We start from the raw sequence: 15896 nt of genomic DNA on the forward strand, positions 1-15896 counted from the left end.
TAATAATATTACATACATTTCTTGTAAGTACTTATATGCATATATGTATATTAAGAATTAGATATTTCTTTATTTTTTAAAATATATATCTTTTTCTAGAATAATTTCTCTGACATGATTATTTTACATATTGCTTTATCATGTTGTTTTGTTAAAATATAAATAACATGAACTTTTTAAATAATAACATATATATGAGCATTTTAAGTAAAAATGTAATGTATGAGACAGATTGTTGAAAGATGCTATCGTGTTTTCTTGAGTATTATTTTGTCACGTTATCTCCATTTTTATATCAAAAAGTATACTTTTCGAAATATTGACGGGGAAAGAAAAAACTATTTTGCAATTCTGTCGAGAGCTTCGACAACCGATTCCAACCGAAGTAAATCGTATCGCAGAGACGCAGACTGTACTATCGCGCGGCAACATAGACGTGACACGAATACGAAGACATTGGACAGCGAATTCGTACCGTGTTACGGGTTGTTTAAACTACGTTTCGGTTCTCAAGTAACTAGGTACGACGACCTGCGAGCAATTACTATTCATCGATGACTGTCGCCGAACATCTCCGCGGAGAATAAACTGCCTAAATAGCCACGCGAGAAATTGTGCACGTACAAAAAGAAAATGCACGCAATAAATTCCGAATTGCTGTATATTAGCCCTGGGTTCCGTAAACCGCATATGAGCGCATTTATCTATAGCATACGTAACGTTTACTATAGAAAATGCGCGCATATGCGCTTTGCGGAACCCAGGGAGTTAACGCAGCATACGAATGGAACGAGATCTCTGTATCTCGACAATTTCGTTAAAGTCAATAACGTGCAACTATCTCACGAGAACATCATAAAACGCCAAAAATGTTTAATATTTAATTTAATTTATATTATTTTGGTTACAATATGTTTTATGTGCATTAGTGCGTATATTATATATTTACAATATTTTGCACGACAAAAATAAAGTTTATATTAATAATTAATTATTGTTAGAAAACTGACATTAATTATTTTCCTAAGATAATTGTTTATTAATTGCATAAATATCATAAATTTATAAATATTTATAGATAATATTTTTTGAATAAACTTTTTTAAATACATCAAAAGAGAAAAATGCGGATATAGTACAATTGTACATAGGATTTAGTAAAAGGAGATTTTTACAATTAAAGTTGATACAATAAATTTTTATTATTATTGTTAAGCACGGGTCGAAAAGAATTGTCGTTTTCTAAAACTATATTCACATTAAAGGGTCAGATTATTTTTACACGTTAAAATATTGAGAGCGTCTTCCAAGCAGCGCGTTCCAGAAGACTTTATTTCTGATTATTTCGGAGGCTAGACAGCTGCTGCGATCGTGGATTAAATGAACCGATTCTGTGTTTGTTCCTCGATCGTTCGTTCAATACGGGTTGGTGGCTGCGCGTTGCTGCATAATCCACATGGAGTTATGTAGATCCTGGGCTTATCGCTCTAGGATTTCCATTCTGTCTCATTATTAATTTCCATGCGTTAAGCAGCCAGAGCGAGGATTAGTTGGAAGCGTCGTTATACGAGCTGTTGGAACTTCCTACCACATTTGCGCTTGGGTCTATTGATTTTGAGAAATAATTGTTCTTTGTCAAGGATGTATATGTATAATATATACAGATTAAACTGAAACAAAATGTTAGGTCAATAAATTTTTAATGAAATTTTGTGAGTTTTGAATTGAGAAACTAGTTTGTTACTTATTCTATTATAAAAAAAAAACTAAATATATTTTATCTTGTTTTATGTAGAAGAATAAAGAAAATATGATTTTTAAGAAATAGGAGGTATTATTTTTAAGTAAAGGTCATATATGAATATTTTAATATAATTAATAAAAAAAATCTTATAAATGTTGAAATACTTTACATTCTAGTACAGAAATAACGATTATGCAATCAGCTTTTTCGAGATCTTATTTTGTACAAAATAAATTTGATTTGCTTTATGTACCTATATAGAGGATATAAAATACATGCATATTTGATGAAATAGAAGATAATAATATCTTTAAACTGGAGATCATATATAAATTTTTTTAAATAATTAATAAGAAAATCTCATAAAATGTTGAGATATTTTACATGCTAGTGTTACAATTGAAATAACGATTATGCAATAAATTTTTTAGATACTTTATCTCGTGCAATGTTCCAAATATCACCAAAATACCCAATAATCGGTTTTTGTACATATCATTATATAATATCATTTTTAATTTAACTTCTTGTCCAGACCGAGAAAATCAATGCTGTTACAAATCTCATAACCTGCATGAAGAGATATAATTCGAACCGTGGCGTCACGGCGAGATCGGAGTCAAAGAGTTCAGTGCGATTTTGTGAACATTCTTTAAGATGCAAACTCGGCCTGACGTGAGTGGTCTGTCGCGCTCGATGTATAACGAGTGTGTATACAGGGCGCTTGACTTTTCGCTTTTCGCTGCACATCACCACATCGTCAACGTCGCGAAATGGGGATACGGGTTTGCCTATCTTCCGTCAAAGCATTAAAAAAGTACAGGCAAATATATTTCTGCAGCTAACGTCGTCTTACCTCCAAAATATGCCGATTTCAAACTCGAGATAGAGAACTCCCGTATTTTGAAAGGCATATTTATACTCTTTATTTCTGTCAGAATTAATTTCACAATATTTTTGATGAAATTGCTATTATTATCAGAGTAAACATTTGGTTTCGCTTCTTTCTAAATTTAAGTTTGACAAAATAAGGTTACGGAGCACGTACGAAAGACGCTTGTACTCTTTCAAGCTTATAAATGTTCGTATAAGAACGTTATCCGTGTATTTTACGTATATGTAACATACCATGTATTACACGTAAGATATACTTCATAGCCACAAGAATAGGGTGAAAGCAGACAAAAGAGAAGATAGGCGTTGAAATTTTACGCTGATATCAGTAACATACAAATCGTGAATCTCATATTACTTTTTAGAAATGTGTAGGGAATGGCCACGGATGATTGAGAATGTCAGGACTGTATTTAATTTTTTGTTCGTATTAAATGTCATTTTATTCCACCGAAATGATTATAATAACGCATGGAACGATTATAATAACGCTCTTCCTCGCGAGTCGACTCCTCGGATCGCTCGGTGCGTTCGGGCGGGCGGATGGTATTCTTCTCAGACGTCCTGATTACTCCACTGACTGAGAGGACTCTGCCTCTGGTCGGCAATTAGCGTCCTTATATAATATTCGCAATGTCTCGGTTCGTTCGTCTTATTTGAATTCGTCAACAGTGACTAACAATAAGTCTAAGACTTGTCACAAACAAACACGACCGAATCAACGGTCAAGGCGTCGCCCGTTTCCGACGTCTCCGCGATATATTATATGTACAATTCTATACTTCTACATGGAATCGCTTACATATGTAATAGTTATGGAAAAACATCTATTAAAATTTTCAAGTTTGGGGACAAAGAATAAATTTTTTTGATTAAAAAATATGTACTCAAAAATCCGCGATATTAAAATATATAAGTTTAGCGAAGATCTCTGAAGAAAGAAAATTTAAAATGACTAAATACCAAATAATAAATCTATATATTTTTCAAATGGAAACAGGATTATATGATTATATCTGATTATTTTTTCTCGGGGAGCTTTAATGAAAGTTATGAAATTATTTTGACATTGTTTGAAGTACAAGACTTTGCAAAACAGAGTTTTACACTGTTTAAAACTTCTGCATGTCGATCAAAGTAGATAGAAAGCAAGTGAAGTTACTTCAATATAATACATGCCCAAATTTGCTATTGATTGATAAGTGGAGTCTTAAAACGCTATTTAATATGCTAATTAAGAGCTTGTTCATAATATCGTGCGCCATCATTTAATTACTAAACGATGCATCGTAAAACATGCATGATATACGATAAACTCAATCCGTCAACGTGGCATTCTTTCCAAGAGAATATTACTCATCTGCAAATAAGCGAATATTATACATATATGTACTATATTAAATATTTACTATATTAAACATTTTTATGACATATAGGATAAAAGTTCACCTGATATTTACTGTTATAAACGACATATGCAAATAATAATTAGAAGTAAAATAACAATTAAAGTCCAATATCTGCGAAATTCTGGTTTGTTTCATAAAAATATTAGATTAAAAATTTATATAATAGTGCGAAATAATTTTCTTAAATATTGTGTATATCCTTTGCCAGTTATACTTTATATCATATATTGTGGCATATCTTTTCACACATCTTTGTGCATAAAAAGCACGTGCTTTTTTAAAATAAATATATACTGTACATATACAATTATAATAAATTTTATAATTAATCGTAAATAACATAATTAAAAATTAATCGATTAAATAGTTTGAGATTTATAGAATACATAATTGATTCAGACTCTTTATTCTAGCTAATACAATAATAGCTTGTATAACTTGATGGTACGACAATTATTCCATCACAATTTTATTTCTATATTTATGTCTGTACCTATGTCATACACATAAATTTTATTTCGTAAAATTCTATTTTAGTCGAAACCGAACCTTAATCGATTGAGTATCGCTATTCAAATGCTATCCGGAAATTCCGCTGTAGCAGTTAGCGAATTCGATGTACATATCTCGGCCAGCCGCATTTACATACCAATACGTATAAAATATCCTATAAATAATTCATCGAGGGGTGAATTCTGTTCGCACGTAAGCGAGTAAGTTTTTCGACCGTAATCGATTAAAAACTTGTAGTTTGATGTTTCAACTTCGAGCGAGACATTTAAGCCAGAACTCGTTAAAAAAAGAAAATATAATGGCCATCCTGTTTGACCAGCCCGACATCCATACGCTTCGCGAAACGACCACGAAATCCTTCTCCGCGTAGGAAGGAAACGCATTGCAACGCTTGGATGCGCCTCGCAGCGGTGGCGCGATGACATCGGTGATAAACGACGAGATCAGGATGACATGTAACACGAGGTGTGGCGGTCGAGAGACGGCGAACGAAATTAAAGAGCGATAGATGGATACGCGGGACGATACGTGAAAGGCAAGGATTGCGTTGAAGAAGCGCAGAGAGAGAACAAACCAAAAGGAAGAGAATTGGAAAATTCGTGGATAACTCCGCTTGACGAAGTGAACAAAATCAAAATAAAATCCCGAGGGATGAAAATCAAATGTGTTTTCACGCATTTGTCCTTTATCGTTGCTGAATTGCATTCCCATTTCCAAGTATTTCTTTCACATTATTGGCATACCGTATTTCTATAAAAATGCTTGAATTTGCTACTTAAATATTGAATTCGGGATTTAATTGCCAGATGAAGTCATTCGATCAATACTATGCGACTAAATATTATATGTGATTGTATGAATAAAAAATTTTTAGTTATTATGTTGCACACTAATTTTAAAGTTTTCGAGTTGGATGTAAAAGAAATTTTTCTTTATTAGAATATCTCACATTGTATTTCGGGAAGATTCGTGAAATGATTTACCAGCGAACTTCAACAAAGTTTCCATCGTATTTCTAATAGGTTCCGTTGTGTCGGCAAAATAACATTTCTTCCTGACGAAGTTTATTCCTTAATTCGATTCACGAGAACGATACATTTTCTCATTGAACTTACATTCGCGCGATGCACCTGCGGAATCTCGTCAAAATCAGAGCGTAAGTCGACTCGTGTTCTTTATATCGGTAACCACGAGGGAAGGACGAAGGAATGAACGAGGGGAAAGAGAGAAGAAGAGAAAAAAAGGGAAAGACGCAACGATGCGAGGAGGTGCGGAAGATGGGACTAAAGGGATGAAAGGGAACACCCGACCTGATAGGCGAGTGAGAAAGGTATACAGCCGAGCGCGGAACAAGCCGCAGAGACCGCGATATGCCACCGGCACGCGGAAGAAGGACGAAGACATTGGGTACGTAAGCGCGCGGAAAGGACAAAGCGGCGCAACGTGGCGGCGAGAGAGAAAGCAGGAAGAGAATCAGGTCGGAGCAAGACGCTCGACTTCGGAATACAACCGTGAAGAAGACGGAGATGTGGAGTAGGCAGCCGAGAAGAGACAGGAGGAGAGCGCGATGCGTGATGAAACGACGAGGACGAGGAGGGACGACCGAGTAGGGCTGAGCGAGAAATCACGAGCGGCACCGAGAGGCAGCAGAGAGAGAAAAGGACTTTCCCGAGGTAGAGACCTACATATTCCGTGCGGGGCCAATGAGACGGCGCAATGTGGCGGCATGGACTCTCCGTCCTCTTCTGATCCCGTTGGCCTGGTCTCCGTTCCGACTACGGCGCCGTCGCTCTGGGACGGCGGGACGTGGGACGCGGCGGGGATCCGAAGGTGGCTCACTGGTGTAGAACGCCGCGAGAACTCAGTTGCTCACGAGCATCCGTCGACTGATGAACATGGTCTCCTATACGTCGAACAGCGCGAGTGCCGTGCTTGCGATGTGCCGTTACGCTCTCTTCCTCGTGGTGGCAGTTGTGGCTCTCAGCAGAGCTGACAATGCTGAGAGCGGTCTCAAGGTGGAGAAGCTGTACATGCCCGAGGTATGCGACGTCAGGTCGAAGAAGGGCGACCAGCTGACCATGCACTATACCGGCACGCTCCAGGACGGCAGCAAGTTCGACTCAAGGTCAGTGACAGCGCGCGAAAGACCGGACAAGCGTCAGAGAATGCGAATAGACTGAATACTGAATACAGATAAATTGGTGAGCGTGTGTAGAGGATGTGCGAGGTCGAAGAACTTTGTCGATTATGAGATTTGCCTATTAACGAAATTGTGCTGCTAGTGAAGGCTGGTACAAGAGCCACAGAATCAGTGGAGAATCGTCTGCGTTCCGAGAATACGATGACGATGATGTCATGCATTAGCAAGAACTAGTTTAACGTCTTCGACAGATATGACAGGTTTTCTCAGTGTCAGTACAGTAATTCTCTGTTGTATAATATTTTGCTTCGAGTAATATTCTCAAGTACAATACTTTGGTAAATTATTTGCATTATTTTTTTAAATAAAATAAACGTGAAACAAATTTCTAGATAAAACAATAACGCGGTACTCGCAAAAGTGAACTAAAGAAAAGATGGAAAGAAGCAACTGATGATGTCATGCGTTACTAAAAAAATGCAGATTAATTTCACTGAGAGTTATGATAAATTTATTTGATACGGTATAATATACTCTCTCCGATATTATGATCGGTATTTTAATTACTGATCTAGTATTTAATTGATGACAGTATTGATGGTCAAAAAAATCGCGAAACTCTCGAATTAAGTTACCTATCTAGCAACTATGAACAAAAATTGTAATTTCTTTATATATGTTAAAATGATTTAAAAAATTAGATTAAACAATTAAAAAATGTTATAAGTTCATTGATAACAAAAATAGTCGAACAATTACGTCAACTCTATTAACCTTGCTTAGCACTTCTAAAATATTCTGTAAAAAGTTTCTTTATTTCTTTGACCTGGTTACTCCGAAAAATTAGTTTGAAATATTTATCATATTTGATTAAAGTAGCGTTCGTGAATAAAAAAATGTTACAAAAAATGTTAGACAGGATTAAATAATAGACAAAAAAAGATTCTTTATTATTTGATTTCTTTTTAAAATATATAACTGTTATATTTTAAACAATTAATACTTATATTAATAATAATAGTTAAAATTATGAATATTTAAATAAACTGACGTAAGTCTTAAAATAGTAACAATAACAGAAATCTATTAAATAATAAGTATTGTTATTAGTTTTTAATGTAATGCGTTTATAAATAAAAAAATAAAGAATAAATTTTGGATTTATTTAAGATTAAAACAAAAAGCTTCTTTAAATTTAATTTATTTATAATATTTTGACTTTAATCGTAATAGTGTGAATAGAAAAGCATGAACACGCAGCGTAGCTTAAGATAGAAATGCGAAAATATTCAAAATTAAGATGAAAGTTTCGATTGTACAAAATAATATAGACGCGGATGACGTCAACAGTTGTACAAAGAGAAGGGAAAAGAGAGATAACGTGACTATCTCCTGTTGAAATTTCCAACGTGGACGTACGTCATTGGAGGACACGAAGATGACGAGCATACATTCCAAGTGAGACTCTCGCCGTTCGAAAGCAACTTTTTAACATATAATGGGAAGAGCGTAAACTCTGTTTTCAGAGTTTCAGCTGCTTTGAAATCCTTGCTTTCACGTAGAACCGTGTAATCGATATAATAATAGTGGCGAAGTGATACTCGCGCGGAATGCAGATGGACCAAAATGCGAAAAATTGAAAATACATCGTGTTTTATTTGCGGATCAAACGATCGATCGTCATATAAACTTATTAGGATTGAATTTCATAAAGCACGCATTTCGCAAGATTTTTATGAGAAGAAGCACATTTCGAGAGGAGGCACGTTTCAAAGAAAAACATGAGTTTAATAAAAATATTTTTGCCTTTGTAAAAGAAATATCTCCCTTTTCTTCTGTCTTGAAGATTTAACAGGCGCGTAAAAACTGGTACGATAATCTGGTTTAAAAGTGATTTGTCAATATCTGGTGCGATTACTCTCGCCGATAACCTACCTCTTGAACTTTCTTTAGCCACGTCGATTGTGCTCCAAATCGGATTTGGCACGAGAGCTGCCTGCATTCGGTACGATATATGCGTCTCGCGATCTCCTCTGCACGATTAACTGCTTGTATATCTCGGAATGACAGTTCACTCTAAACCATCGATCGATCAGAGATCGCGTTTCCGATTCTAAAGTACAATAAAGATCTGTTTTTGACGTAGATAAATAATACAATCGAAGTATGCATGAAGTAGGATTTTATTCTTTTATGAAGTTAAATTTATCTTCTTACATATGGAACGTGCTTTTTATCCAAATGACATTCTTTTAAATGAGTATTTGAGTGCGAAATATCCAATTTGGGATAGTTATTGTAATGAACCAATTATGATTTAACAAATCGATCATGTTTCACATTTTGTGCAATTATGATTCAACAAGTCGAGTATGTTTCACATTTTGTGCAATAGCTGAACGGATGAAGAGTTAATCTTATCACTTCTTATGTAACGATTATATTGTAGACGTAACATTCCTTGTGTAGTTAATTAAAGAATCTTTGATTAAAAGATGTTCGTAAGCAAATGTTTGTTAGTTGATTAGCTTTGTGCAGCATAATTTATCTCTTAAGCTATAACAGGTCATTAATTTGATGGTGTTATCGCACAAACTGATAGGAAAATCTCTAGGAATAATTGGAATAGTAATTAAGTTGGAAAAAATGATTTAAGATCTAATAAAAGATTAGCGCTAGTTTTCAATTTATTCACAATGCACTTTGAAGGAAAGATAATGTGATCGATATATCGTTAGAGACTCGCACCACTGATGTAAAATCTCAATTAAATTAAGTGCATTTTTCCAATATGTTCGGTATATTGCGATGCTTCTTGCTTTATCAACTAACCGTTTCCAAGTTACCTCATGCATATGATAGAACCTCATTCTTCTTCTTTTTTTTCCTCTTATCTTATGACGTACATTAATACTTCACCGCGTGAAACGATATTAACGATGCGCAACGGTGTATAGAACGATAATGAATAATGCACGTAGATTGATGCTTCGTTAATCGCGGTTTGCGGCATATTGTAATCTTTCTATAAACTTGTATAACATTCTCTACACTAAATTTTGTAATTATAATACAATATGTCGTAAAATATTTTCGGATATATATAGGCGATTAATATTTCGACTCATATTCTCACATGGCGTACAACTATGATATTTCGTGCCGAAAGATAATACAATGGGCATATATATACGTGTATGTTATTATAATATTCCAATTCATAATGTTTAATATGGCATAATACCGCTTAGTTCCGAACGATAAACGCAACGTAAATGTAACGTAATATCGATCTACCCGCTGACGGGATTCATTACTGATTTCGCGCAAAGTTCTCGTTAATGAAACTATCGAGTTTGCAACTCAATCAATTTAACAACGCGCAAGACTAAAAAAAACTTCTGTCGAGTATCCGTACCCTTTAATTTCTTAGATAAATGAACTCCGATATTCTTGTGTCGCATCAATATGGACATACCCTATAAAAAAAATTCATCATTTGTAGAGCAGTTCTGTCATATTTATCGCCAATCGAACGATTTGGATAATGTGGCAGACGGACACTAATGGACGTATTCACGTATTGAGCTGACCTCTTTCCAGTGACCAAATTGTTTCGTAGTCCGTTATGGATACCGTTAATCGTATGTCGGACAACTTGCACCTGGAAAACTTACTGTCGTACTGTTAAGTACACAGTACGAAAGAGAGAAAAGCGTAAAGTAAACTTAAATACCCTACTTTCTTTCTTCATATATTTTCCAAGCGTTAACTTTTATTTCCCGTTCAATACCTTGAATATTAAAATTATTATATTAATCAGTAATTATATTACATTAAAGTTGAATAATTATTGAATAATTATTACATATTAATATTATTATTTAATTTTATTGTACACATTTTCTCGGTAAAAATGATAAATCAGACTGATCAATTTATAATCCATGGCAGATTTAATATCTTTATTTAATCGTATTTATAAATCTTTTAATTTTAAATATAATAAATATAATATTGAATTAAATATAATATAAAAAATACATATTATTTTTTATTAAAACTCTAAAGATGAAAAATAGGGCATTTGTTAAACTTGGATGTGTTTTATAATTATAATACTTGCAAATAGCAATAAATTGATATGCATGAAATTACAGAATGTTCATTGATAATTATACTAAAACAAAAAAATAATAATGCAGAAAAAGTTATTGAAATATATTTGTTCAGTGTATATGTATACTGATTATTAAATTTGATTATTAAATACTAAATACTTTTCTATAAAATTATGAATATTATAACTCATTAAAAAATCAATATTTTTATTTAATTTCGATAAAGCGAATTCCCCAGCAACGAAAGATGAGAAAGGTATCGGAGTCGTGTATCAGGCGTGACGTTAATCGGGAGTCTATCGAGAATTACCTCCATTTACCGACTCTGCACGTCGATTCGACTGTTTCTTGTCGAGGAGCATCGCAATCACCTGTTTATCGCCTCGCATTCCGCTCAAGCCCCATTATCCTCTTCCATTCGTGCCGCCTCCGTACCGCGAGAAAGCGAAGCACGTTAGCGAAAACGTTGACTCCATTTGGCACGAGTCTAGAGTTTGCCCCCAAGGCGGATTCAGCGGCGCCAGAGTTTTCCATCGGATCCATCTCGAGCGGACACAAACCGAGTCCTTGCTCGAGTAAGTTTTGCACCCGGAACATCCCGACGAGACTTTAATGCACTTCACGACGTTCCCACACAAATTTTCTCTACTTCGTCTCGTATCGAATCCTTTTTTCTTTGCGATACGTGCGTCACATGGTTCAAAAGAATCTCTGTGTGGATCATTGCTATAACATTATCACACAAAGAACAGAAACATATTTATTATGAATTACATTTGGATTAATTAATTGCAAGTAAAAGATTGAGAAATGTGAAAAGATCAGAATGATAAAATAAATTCACTAATTGTAAGTACTTTATAATTTTAAGAAACTAAAACAAAAAAAACTTGTTTGTGATGATATTCTATTATTGTTTCTTTAAGAGTTAATTTTATTAATGTTATCTAATTTTATTAATTTAGCTAATAATAATAAAACGTGCTTTGCTTTCGAAAAATAAAGATAGTTCAAAATATAATATCAATTATGTATTAATATTATTCATTTAAACCGTTAAAATTGTTCCTAAATTAACAGAAGAAATTTTACAAATTAAAAATAAAACAATTAAATAATTCTGTGTATGTGGAAAAGTTTGCAGTTTTATTAACATAAATATTCAGGACATAAATAATTAGTACGGTTAACATAGTAACCTGATTACGAATCTTTTTCTGAAATATATTTTTGTGCACAGACCCAATAAAATGCTTATTTTTAAGAGATATGGAAATAATGGTAAATACATGAAGAATGCAGGTACTCTAAATCTGAATCGGTGACCATTCACTGATTCAGATTTAGAGAGTAAAAAATGATTTGCAGATATTTCGCAGGTAGAACAGAAATCTTTTTTGTCGTCGTGAATAATGCAAACGGCATGAAACGTATCGATTTTTATTTGCGGCTCGTGCAACTAGATTGACGTTAAAAGTATTGTAGCATTTTAAAAAACACGAATAAGAGGTACTTATAAGCGGGCTTCTGGGGTTACGGAAACTTTTCTTGCAATGCACGCAAATGCGAAAATTGCGCGTGCCCATTATCACAGTTGTTAATCGCTTATTATTTTAGAAAAGACAAATTATAGTTTAAACATCAAAAATTTATCAACAAATAATTTATATGAACAAGCTCTTTATGTTTTTACATTATTATTTTCAATTATTGTTTTAAATATTACAAACATTAAATATAAATATTAGTGTAAATATATATTAAAGTTATAAAAATAACTCATAATAACGATAAATTATAATCTTTGTTATATAATATTACTTTTTAAGTCCTAATTATTCTATCATCCTAATCATCTTTTTATCCTATATTCTATGCATTTTATTATAAGTTATAAAAAATAAACATTCCCTTATAGTTTATCGTTTTCCTTCTAATTTTGATTTTAACATAATGATACATTTATTTGCAGATATGTGTGTATTTCGCAGGTATGATTGCATTATTGAGATTGCAAATTTTACTCAATAAATTGTGCATCTGTGTATGTACGTTATAATAGAGAAAATATTCACTTTAGTTTTTAGTTTAAATAAAATGCTGTTTTAACGTATTTTTCATATTAAATTTTTTGTATTTATTTAAACACAGTTGTACTTAATTCGACACCTATGTTGTGTTACATTTAAGAAAACTTGTGCAAACTTACATATCTCTAAAAATGCGGATTAAACGATTTATGTGTGTCTTGTGTTTTAGTCGTGCAATAAGTACACAATATGATAACGCTATCAAGCATATTTCAGTAATCTTTGCGGTCTTCAGAATAACAACTTTGCTTTTAACATTATATCAGTACTTCATGCAATTATCGTGATAACAAGAACACACGACAAATTTAGCATGTACATACACTAAAGCACACAGTTAAGTATAACTAGCAATGTGTTTTTTAACAATATATGCTCTTATATATTATATATTTTTGCTTATAAAAGCATATAAATTCTTGAGATATATTAACATCGTGTTTGACAATAATTAAAGTGCATTACTGTTATAAGCCATTAATTTACTGTAGCTCTGTATCTGTAGATAATTTGTTAATTAATTCTTCAATGAAATTGTTACGCAAATAATACAAACACAAATTTTACGAAAAACGAGAATAAATCTTTGTTGCCAGTGAAAAATAAATTTTGTCCAGAAAATAATTCGCTTTTATATTCTATAAATGGTTATATAAAGCGTGCATTTTTATTTAACGCTAACTAAAGTCTACCTGCACAAAAACGAATATTGGACGACTGTAAACAACGGCATGGCAAATAATTTATTATTCAATACAACCACTAAAATATAATTCCAAACAAGCTCTGCGCCATTTACCTAGCTACTTGTTGTAACGATGAAATTTTAGTGAGCAATGAACGAACTTTTTGCGAAAACGAGTCCTTTAGTTCCGCAAATCGGTGGTTTCGAGTATCGATCAGTTGTGGGATCGCTGGAACGATGCGTAGGACACGTAGAGCTATGAAATACGGACATTTGCTTGCTTGCGAGTCTCGTGAAGTCAACATCGTGATCAACGTAACTGATGAATGAGGATACTCCAAATTGCCTTTACGTGCCTGACCAGTTAAATCGAAGTTATTACTGGATTTAACTTTAAAATAGAGAACAAAAGAATAAAAACAATTAAATTCTTGATGCTTGTGTTCATTTTTCTCTTTATATTAAAAATACGGAATGATTTTTTTTGCTATGTAAAGTTAAACAGAAATTTAAATTTTTCAGATTTTTAAAATAAAGAAGGCAAAATAATGTTTGCAGTAAAAGCTTTATAAAATATTTTATTATTCTTTATTACTTTAATGGGAATAAAAAAATATGCATTTAATATATTTTTTTATCTTATATGTATAATATGATAACTCTTTTCCTTTTTAAATTATATATTTAAAAATGTGTACGTTGCTACAATGTTGTACGTATTATCTATTTCTTATCTGTAAATATATAAATAAAAATTAAAGCAATTTTATAAAATGATAACACACACAGAGATTATATTTGTTTGTATTATAGTTATGATTTTTGGATTGAATGAGTGATTCATACTTATATTTCCTGATTTGGAATTTATTTATATATTTCACGGAAATTTATTTTGTAATCTTCTGTCATGTAATATTTTGGCTGCGCTTGGTCCGGCATGCTCTTAATATAGCGTACTCTTAGTATGCACATATGTGGTAGGCTGCATTTATATGCAGTTTGCATGTACGGAGTAAATTAAAGTGAGTCTCTTGCAACGCCGATGTCCGCATCCGCGAGCTGCATTTATGCGCTTTCACTAGGGCCAGCATGATTAGAAACCCGTATACGTATTGTTACGATTTCTTCCATTCTTTAACGATCCTTATTGAGAAACAATATGAAAAACATGAACGAATAGTCAGTTATACCTACAAAATTGTAAATTATTATATTGCTTAGCCACATTATTATATTACTACACTGTGCACAGTATTTGCAGTATATATACATATATGTATATTATACAGAGTATTTGGTAATTACTGTGCCGCCTCTCTTGGGTAGAGTACATTAAACTGAATAGAAAAGTCCTTTATCGTTTAGCGAATTTCTCAATATTAATGAGAAATTAATTAATAAAGATCTGCGAATAAACGTGCATCCGCGCGATTCAGTGACAAGAAACAGCCCAGCGTTACGCATTATTTGTTGCTGCTATATGCACGCTCCTCCCAATGCGTCGCCGTCGCGTGACTCCGGGCTGTCTCTTCTCGCCGATTTGCACGGAAGCACACTGATTCGCGAATGTCTATTAATTAATTTTTTATTAATTATCGAAAAATTTGCAAAACGGTAAAAGATTTTTCTATTCAGTTTAATCCGCTTTATGCCCATGAGAAGTGGCACGGTAATTACCAGACTCTGTGGTGTATGTATATATACATATATGTATATATGTATATGTATACATTATTTTATATATTATTAATATAATATTAAAATAAATATGCAAAAATTTATTATGTAAAAAAACTAAAACACAAAATATTAAATTAGAATTATCTCTAGACTTTTTAACGAAGGGTTTGGCGGATTATATAAATCATTCATTATAGATAAGTGTAAACACTGTAATTAGGATAGTCTAATTATACAACGGCGTGAGCACGACAATTCGCAGAGAGATTATCTACTTAAATGAGCAAAGTTGCAATTGCAAAATGACCATTATAATTACTCCGACCATCGGAGCAACGGCTTTCGAAGGGCTGCATAGTAGTTTGCGTGTGGAGCGAAAGCCTGCGAAGGTTGATTGCCTTAGAAGTTAGCTCGCGAGGGCAGCGCCTCCGGGACGCGATAACAACGAAGCAAGGTACGATAACGCTATCGTACCTTAACGTCGCTTACAACGTGGACAGAGCTGGCCGTCAGCCTGTCGCTCGTTATCTTCGTTCACGCGTTTCCCTAGCAAGAACCGATTGCCGAACCGCCGCGCGCCGTGGTATCGTATCATCATACGAAAGATCATTGTTCTA

General features: G+C 33.4%; 1 protein-coding gene across 2 annotated transcripts in view; it reads left to right on the forward strand.

Moving 5' to 3' along the window:
• Positions 1–6410: 6410 nt before the first annotated feature.
• Positions 6411–15896, forward strand: part of Fkbp14 (peptidyl-prolyl cis-trans isomerase Fkb14) — a 65022-nt gene continuing 55536 nt past the window's right edge. Inside the window, exon 1 of one of the 2 annotated variants that reach the window (XM_071772663.1) lies at positions 6411–6685. In XM_071772663.1, the coding sequence (XP_071628764.1) occupies positions 6450–6685 (236 nt within the window). In that variant the 5' untranslated portion in view covers positions 6411–6449. The remainder of the gene's footprint in view (positions 6686–15896) is intronic. The other variant, XM_071772664.1, reaches the window with a different exon arrangement.

Source organism: Temnothorax longispinosus, chromosome 3 (genome assembly GCF_030848805.1).
Source record: "Temnothorax longispinosus isolate EJ_2023e chromosome 3, Tlon_JGU_v1, whole genome shotgun sequence".
In the NCBI taxonomy this organism is placed as follows: Eukaryota; Metazoa; Arthropoda; class Insecta; order Hymenoptera; family Formicidae; genus Temnothorax; species Temnothorax longispinosus.